Consider the following 9,455-nt stretch of genomic DNA (forward strand, 5'->3'; position numbering starts at 1 on the left):
TCCTTTGTTGGTCCAAGAGAGGCAAGGGAAATTCTATTGCAGAGGCAGTGGTGAAGACACTTTCTGTTGCCCCAGGGGCTCTCTCCAAAGAGTTACCAAGTTTCTACTATCTAGATAGATTTGGCAGGTGTTGGCTAGAGACTCAGACCTGGAAGATCTGCCTGATGAGGGTATACAAGAGCAAGCAACCACATTACACTCTGCTCATTTTTCTGTAGGGCTGCTGTGGTACACTAGGGGCCCACTCCGGTCACTAGTCACCTCAGATTTTCTAGTGCCTGGAGGTGTCACCAGTGAAGGCTGAGAAACAGGAAAGATGGAAGCCTGCTCTTTTCTCTGATAGCTCCATCCCACAGAGATATGGACCTGTTTCTGGCACAAACACTCCTCTAAGAGGTGGCTGGAGACTCCAGTTGGGAGATCAGACTCCTAGTCAGAAGGAATGGTATCAGGGACCTGCTTAAGTTAGTCTAGCCACATTTTCATGAAGCAGCTGTGCTGCCCTGGGGTATACTTCAGCCCCTGTTGCCTTGGACACTCCAAAGCTAGCAGGCTGGAATGGCTCAGTTGCCCAAACAGCAAAGATGTCAGCCTAACCTGTCCCCTGGGGTCTTTTTACCAGGGATGCCTGGAAACTCTGTCAGCTGGTGAATACCAGTGGTGGTAGCTAAAAATCCCTGTTGGGAGGCTCCACCCAGTAATGAGGACGAAGGTCGGGAACTCAATTAAAAAAGCAGTCTGGACCCATTTTTATATAGTTGATGTGTTCTTCTGGTGTATCATTTCCACCCCAGTCAGCTTGGGTTCTGCCAAGCTTACAGATTGGAATTGATAAGTCAATCAAACAGCAAAGATGCTGAGTCATAGCTCTTTCTGGGAGGTCTACCACAGGGAGTTTTCAAATCTCTATAGACCCAAGAACATTGGTGGGAGTGGCTGGAGTCCCCTCTTGGGAAGTCCCACCCAGTGAGGAGGAACAAAATCTGGTAACTGCTTAAAGAAGCAGTCTGGCAATGTTTTCATAGACTAGATGTGCAGCAAATGGTGGATTCCTTCTACCACCAGTACATTTGAACTCTCCAAAGCTTGAAGGGCAGAACAGCTAAGTTACCCAAACAGCAAAAATGGCAGCCCGCTCTGCACACCACGCCTCAGCTGAAGGTGCTGTATATAAGTTATATGTAAACAAAGTATATAAAAAAAATTTGAACCATGTTTCATTATTTTATCTTTAGTTCTCTGTTAAACAAAATGCAAAAACATGAACCTCTCATGGTTATGTTTCTGGAAACTCTTCTAAAATAAATTACATAAGACAAGTGATGTGTCCATACAAGAACATTAATATTAGCTCAACGATAGCACTTATAAACATAAAAGGGACATTAAACACACTTGGGTAAACAGGTCATCTATATTCATTTATCTTCTTGCCATCTACATGTTCTGACTGTTAATCTAATGATAATATATTTACTTTGAAGTGTAAAATTTACATTTGAACTTTGTGATTTATTTATCCGTGGATATAACCATAAGAAATGACAGAAAGAAACTGCAAATGGGAAAAAGCATTGCATTGCACCAGGAAGTGTATGAAGTAGACTTCAGGTTTTTTTTGCTGATACAGCTGACCTTTTACATTAGCTCTGGGAGTTGTGGAAAGGTACTGGTGTGGCCCACAGATTTCAGTCGTTGGATGAATATAGAGACAATCCTGGATGAGCTTGTCCAGAGGGGTCATGAGGTGACTGTATTGGCATCTTCAGCTTCCATTGTTTCATCCCAACAGCCTGTATACTCTTAAACTTGAAGTTTATCCTGCATCTTTAACTATAACTGACTTTGAGGATATCATCATGATCAGACATTCCAAAAGACACATTTTGGTCATATTTTTCAGAAGCACAAGAAATCATCTGTACATTTAATGACATAATTAGAAAGTTCTGTAAGGATGGAGTTTCAAATAAGAAACTTATGAAGAAACTACAAGAGTCAAAATTTGATGCTGTTCTTGCAGATGCGATTGTTCCCTTTGGCGAGCTGCTGACTGAGCTATTTAACATACCATTTGCGTACAGTCTCCCCTTCTCTGCTGGCTGCACACTTGAAAAGCATAGTGGAGGATTTCTATCTCCACCTTCCTACATACCTGCTGTTATGTCAGAATTAAGTGACCAAATGACTTTCATGGAGAGGGTAAAAAAATATGATCTATGTGGTTTATTTCCCATTTTGGTTCCAAATATTTAATATGAAGAAGTGGGATCAGTTTTCCAGTGAAGTTCTAGGTAAGTAAATTTTTTAATTGATAACATGGAGATTAACTTTCCTGTGCCTTTGAAGCTGAGCTTATATAAAGCAATAAAGTCAGGGTACTTGGTGTTTTAAATTTTTTTCTTGTTTTGTTTGTTTGTTTGTTTGTTTTTGGTGGAGTCTTTCTCTCTCTTCCAGGCTGCAGTGCAGTGATCCAATCTCAGCTCATTGCTAGGATTACAGGAATGTGTCAGCACACTTGCCTAATTTTTTGTATTTTTAGTAGGTATGGGGTTTCACCATGTTGGGCAGGCTGGTCTCAAACTCCTGACCTCAAGTGATCTGCCTGCCTCGGCCTTCCAAAGTGCTCGGATTACAGGCATGAGCCACCATATGGGGCTGGTAGTGAAGTTTTTTGGTAAGTGAATTTATGAAATGATAACACAAGATGATCTATCAATTGTACAAATATTAGAGCAAAGTTTAAATTATAAGGTCAGTTAAAACCCTGTGACCATCGCTCACACAGAACATTCTAGGAAGTCATAAACCTGTAAATTAGTGCACCTAATATTTCTTTAAACAATCACATATCTGTTTTACTATTAATTTTCTTCATTTTAAAAAAGTCAGACCCATCCAGAAACATCTTACTGAATGCATACATGTAGATTGAGTAGTTACTCAATTTTCTACAACAACTATCTATGCAACATTGCAGAAATTATTTTTCCTTGTATACCTCAGTTTCCTTATTCTGAAATTAAAATATGTCCCCATGTCACTAGAATGTTTCCTTCACAGTTGAGAGAAATAATGCCTCTACCTCAAACGCAAAAACCACTAAGTGTAATTTGTAGTTTCTAATGTCTCTACATTCCTTCAATAAAAGATTGGAAATTATTTATTTTAAGACCAATCATCTTGTTGAAGTCTGAACATTGTTATATCCATATAGTTTTTTTTTTTTTTTTAAACTATGTGTTTTACAAAATATGATCCAAATTAAGGTTGGGTACAAATCTTTATTTGAAAAATTTCTCAAAATTTTCTATCTGTAATTTGCAAATATATTTACTTAAAAGCTAATATGATTAATACCTTAGCATGAATCAAAAGCAGTAGTGGGTACAAGGATTTCAGCCACACTCTCAAAATAGCTCACAGTTCACTTGAATAACCAAAGATAAATGGATTAGCTTAATGAACTGTGGAAACCAGATGATTTCTTAGAAAATTGTTTTTATGGGTACAGCAGAATTAGTTTATCGTGGAGCTCGAAGAGTTGTTTAAATGTTTACATGCTACTATTGAAACTTTAAAGGGTAAAGAAATAGATGTTTACTTCTCTATAGATTATTTTAGTAATTGTTTACGATTGTGAGTATTCTGATGTGACATTGAGTATGATGTAATTGACCCTCAAAATTCTCTTATCTCTTTGCTTTTCTTATAAATACACACGAGCAAAATATATACTACATAAAAAAATAAATTATGCTTCTAATATTTGACGATATGTTTATGTATTTCAAAACACAAACACAATGCCTACATTTTTGCCTACATTATTCTAATCCCTTTCAGAAAATTACCTAATGTAATTATCTTGTGTCATCCATCTTTTCTTTCCTTTTTCTTCTCAGGAAGACCCACTACCTTATCTGAGACAATGGGGAAAGCTGACATATGGCTTACTAAGGACTCCTGGGATTTTCAATTTCCTCATCTACTCTTACCAAATGTTGATTTTGTTGGAGGACTACACTGCAAACCTGCCAAACCCCTACCTATGGTAAAAATAATTTTGTTGGTTTTGTTTCATTGGCTTTGAATTTTTAGTGGGGATAATTCTACACTCTTCATGCAGAGTGTTTGACTGACACAGAAAGAAAGATGGACAGTGGGCAGGGTAAAGAAGATACCAATTAGTAACTCGTGTACATGTTGACTTGTTGATACCATCACAAGTGCATGAGTTTCATCATTATTATAGATAGAGAGGGATACTAAAAAGACTTTGAAAATAGGGTTGGTTAAATTTAAGCCTTGATTATGCAACACATAAGAAGGTATTGGTCGTTCATTAAAAGAATGTTTATAAAAAGTTTAACAAAAACCACAAGCAAGAGGAAAAAATCAGACAATTTCTGTCCCCACACACATTATATTCTATTTCAAAAGACAGAATATGTGCAAGTAATAAAAATTGTGCAAAAGCTTTTATCTCAAGGAAAAATCCGATGCCAAGATAGCATCAGTGGAGATAATAGAAAGTATCCTGGACTCACTGATAATGAAGCTGAGAGCTGAACAATGTGTAGAAATTGGTGAAATAATGAGGGGTCAGGAAAACACAAAAAGAAAAGAAGGTAAAGTATTGAGGAAAATTCTCAAGACTCCAAGTTGAGTTTGCAGGGAAAGGCTGAGTGAGAATCAGATGATGGTGAGAGGCAAGTTAGAGCCAGATACTTATTAGGAGTTAACTTATTTATTAGGCACATTTGAGAACTACTAAAAAGAGTTAGGAAATGAAGATATATGATAAGGTAATTTTAAAAAAGAAAGAAAGAAAGAAAGAGCAGACCATTTGGGAAAATTTGCATGGAATCTGGTAGCAGATGATGGAAAAGTGAACTACAATGTTGATAGAAATAATCATGCCTACATTTACAGTAATAGTACCCACGTCATATTGTGTTTTGTGGAAAAAATGTTAATACAGACAAAACACTTAAAATGTCTCTGTTATATATTCAATGATAGAGATATATTAATTTTGCAATTACGGTTATTTTGTTATGATTGCTAACACTACTAATTACCTAATATGTGCAAGTCACTTGAGATATCATTCTTCATTTAACAGACCAGATTATTCAGCACATCAAGATTACATTCTCTCGAGAAGTTGTGGATGACGGATATATTGCGGACTTGAATAAAAATAGACATACTATCTTTGCCAGTAAGATGGGAAAGCTGCACATGTGCCCGAGAATTTAAAGTATAATAATAATAATAATAATAAAGCTATTCTAAAATTCTACTATAAGTGATGCAGATCTTAAGTTTTCTAACTTAAAAGAATAACTCAATGATATAAATGTGTACCCCTAATAATATTTGCAGCCAAATCCATTGTTCACTTGATTTGATTCAATAATGTAACTCATTCTACCCTGAGATACCAGAGTTTTACATCTTAGATCAGAAACATGCCCTATTAGAGAAGGTGTTTTCAGTCTTATGACGAGCAACTCAGTACAGTTTCCTGGTGGAACTTGTGTCTAGACACCAAAGCTCCCTACAGAAAAGCATGGAGAAAATGAACGATCCACTTAATATAAATACCAAATAGTTTCTATCACTTGTATCTGTATAGTAGTAAACTTAGTTTACAAAAATGAAAGAATTTTACTTAGAAGATGATATTCTTTTCAAAGGAACACAAGACCCTCATACATTTTAAATTAATATCATACTTTTAAGACATATGTAGAAAGTAAGCATTCTTTAAAACATTATTAAGCAATCTCTGAAGATTTTTGTCTATATCAAACTGAGAATTTATTCCATGGTTAAAATACAATATCTATGTTGAATGCAAATTGTGTGTGCTTTATAATTTTTGAAAGAGACAAAAGCTTAGGTAAGACTAATAAAAATTCTATGCCACCCTACCCTAGTATTGAATGATTTCCCTATTCACATTAAGGGAAAGCGATAGTGCCAATAGGAGGCAGAAGATAGTAGGAGGTGTAAAAGGACAAGGAAAAGGATGACCAGTAGTAAATAGTGATAATTACTAAGAGTAACTGTTGTTACTAAGTTGCAGAAAGATTTAAATGAAAATCAATGGTTGTAAAATTGATTCTCTAATTGTTTATTATGTAGAACAATTGTTAACCAAAGCTGTTTCCTTTTCAATTAAATATTAGATTTTCAGAATATGTGTGTATACTTTAAGAGAAAAAGACACTTGGCAAAATGTTTCTAGTGATTTAAAAATGCACGTAACCATTGGTTTCACAATATAGTCTCATGTAATCACACTGAGAAAAAATAAGTCAAAATGTGTATTTAACATTTATGGAAAATATTCATAAAATTAACATTGGAAGTAATCCAACATCTTAAATGAAGGAATGATTAAACACTTATGCTATATGCAAATGTCTAACATGCATCATGCAGTTTAAGCTTGCCATGTAATCCAGCCTCATATAGTTTCTGTACATTTTGGATTAGGCTTATCTGAGTGATGTTCAGGGTATGATTCAGAGAAAGAACAGCCTAGGCTGACAGACTTAGTCCAAGTTCCCACCAGCCAGATAGATTTACAGAAAGAGTAAAAGCAGCCTCCTTTGCTGGACTGGGCCCAGCCAATGTCTGAAGCAGGACGATTAAAGAGAAAGGATGGGGATAGATCCTGACCTGAAGGTGGATGCTGTGCTGTATAAAATGTGGTCCCTCAAGGAGTCAGCACTATCAGATTAACAACTTCTCCCAATGGAGGCAGCAGAAGGAATTATAGGAAGGAGTCAAAGAGAAGGAAGCCAGGTGGGGGAACAGGTTCAGATGTTCCCTCCATAGAACATAGTAGGAAACATATTTTCTTCTGTATAGAATAAAATGGTGACATTTGTGTATTTGTCAAATACTTTTTAGTTGCCTATCTGATATAGTCTTCTTGTAATGATCTATACTAATGTGTTTTGCTGAAAACTCAGTTATTTTAATATTGATATGACAAGTAAAAGTTAAACACTGTAAATTATTGTTCAGTTTATGAGGATTGCTTGAGAGTTCTATAATTAGTAACTTGAACATAAAAATGTCTTGGCTATAGTAGAACATATTAATCACTGTTGTCAACACATTGTAACACATTGTCTAAGTGTTAACAATCAGTTAACCAAATTCAGGAAAACAAAATTTTGAATTTATTCAACAGTTCTATCTTTATTTATGATACCAAAAGGTTTCTCATTTCAATGCTGAAACAGCAACCAAAATTAGCAATACTGATAATACTCTGAATTTGTCTCAGAAATTGTCCCTTGAAATTTTTCTTCGAAGTAGTGCTTGATAATTTGTAATTTGAAAGAAGTTATACATACTACCGTTGTAGCATTAATTTATTTCTTACAATTAGCTTATTTTATCAACTTGCTTTTTTGTCAATCGAAGGACACAAAACTCTAATATAACTTATAGACAAACAGAATTACATTAAATACTTCCTATGTTACTTAAAAAATGAATAAATTAATATTCAATGTAGAAGATGAAAACTAGTATAAAATACATAAAACAAAATAAACATAATGTAGGTCATTATTAAATTGTTACTGCTTATTCTCACTAGAATTATAATGACTATTTTAATTTTTTTCATGCTTATAATTTTTTTAGAATTTTTATGTGTCTCAAATTAAATTTATTTTATTTTTTAACTTTCATTTTAAGTTCAGGCCTACAGGAGCAGGTTTCTTACATAGATAAATCTGTGTTATGGGGGTTTGTTTTACAGACTGTTTAATCATCCAGGCATTATGATCAGAACCCATTAGTTATTTTACCCAATCTTCTCTCTCCTCCTGCCCTCCACCCACCAATACACCCCAGTGTATGTTGTTCCCTGCTATGTTTCCATGTGTTCTCATCTTTCAGCTTCCACTTAATAGTGAGAACATGTGATATTTGGATTTCTGTTTCTATGCTAGTTTGCTAAGGAAAACGGCCTCCAGCTCCATCTATGTACCTGTAAAATACAAAATCTTGTGGGGTTTCTTTACGACTGCATAATATTCCATGGTGTATATGTATGCCATTCGATTTCCTTTATTCAGTCAATCATTGATGGGCATTAAGATTGATTCCATATCTTTATTATTGTGAATACTACTGCTATTAATAAACATGTGTATGTGCCTTAATAAGAGAATCATTCTTCATCCTTTCCGTATATACCCACTAATGAGATTGGTGAGTTGAATTGTATTTTAGCCTCTAGGTTTCTGAGGAAGTGCCACATTGTCTTCCACAATGGTTGAACCAACTTACATTCCCACCAACAGAGTATAAGCATTCCTTTTTCTACACAATCTCACTAGCATGTACTACCTTTTGAGTTTATAATAGCCATTATGACTGGTGCAAAATAGTATCTATCATGATTTTGATTTGCATTTCTCCAATGAGCAGTGATGTTAAATTTTTTTCATACGATGGTTGGCCACACGTGGGTCTTCTTTCGAAAAGCCTAATGATTTTTTAAATGCTTGAACTTTTCATCTATAATCTCATTTTTTCCAAGCTATTATTTGGAAAATCCTGATTTCCTTACACACTTAACTAATTACGGAAGTTAAGAAAATGAAATGTTGGCATTCTATTTACCTCAGTCTTTGAGTAATTTTATTACCCAACATCCCTGATGTCATTCTTAATATCTTTAGTGCTCTAACATTCTATAACTTTGGAGTTCTACTCATGGAATAAGATATTTTCTTTACTGTAACAGGTTCTGTGGAGATTTGATGGGAATAGACCACATGCGTTAGGACCCAGTACTCAGGTGTACAAGTGGATACCCCAGATTGACCTTCTTGGTTTGACTCTGGAGTACAAATGCTGAATATATTAGTAATAGCCCATTAGAGCATTAATTATTAATCATGAAATAAGGTTATTGAAAATGTGTTATGGAAAAACTTAAAAATAAAATGAAACTTCTTTATATTTATTTTCCATTCCTATGGGGAAAATAATAAGCTATACTTGTTGGCATTTTGTGATACACATTCACATTCTTTATTGTCAGAATCAGAGTATTTTTATTTCAGGTGTTATTACATCTCAAAGAATTGTTTGCAACTTCATAGATTGTCTCTTTGTCTCCTATTACTTTTTTTTTTTTTTTTTTAATACTTTAAGTTCTAGGGTACATGTGCATAACGTGCAGGTTTGTTACATATGTATACTGGTGCCATGTTGGTGTGCTGCACCCATCAACTCGTCAGCACCCATCAATTCATCATTTATATCATGTATAACTCCCCAATGCAATCCCTCCCCCCTCCCGCCTCCCCATGATAGGCCCCAGTGTGTGATGTTCCCCTTCCCGAGTCCAAGTGATCTCATTGTTCAGTTCCCACCTATGAGTGAGAACATGCGGTGTTTGGTTTTCT

At 35.1% G+C, this 9,455-nt stretch overlaps 1 protein-coding gene across 1 annotated transcript in view; it reads left to right on the plus strand.

Moving 5' to 3' along the window:
• LOC111529608 (UDP-glucuronosyltransferase 2B23) overlaps nt 1-9,455 on the plus strand; it is a 30,032-nt gene that overhangs the window by 9,462 nt on the left and 11,115 nt on the right. Inside the window, 3 exon segments of the mRNA XM_026446912.1 lie at nt 1,631-1,739; nt 1,904-2,202; nt 8,789-8,876. Coding sequence (XP_026302697.1) covers nt 1,631-1,739; nt 1,904-2,202; nt 8,789-8,876 — 496 coding nt within the window.

The sequence above is a fragment of the Piliocolobus tephrosceles genome, chromosome 3 (assembly GCF_002776525.5).
Source record: "Piliocolobus tephrosceles isolate RC106 chromosome 3, ASM277652v3, whole genome shotgun sequence".
NCBI classification, from domain to species: domain Eukaryota; kingdom Metazoa; phylum Chordata; class Mammalia; order Primates; family Cercopithecidae; genus Piliocolobus; species Piliocolobus tephrosceles.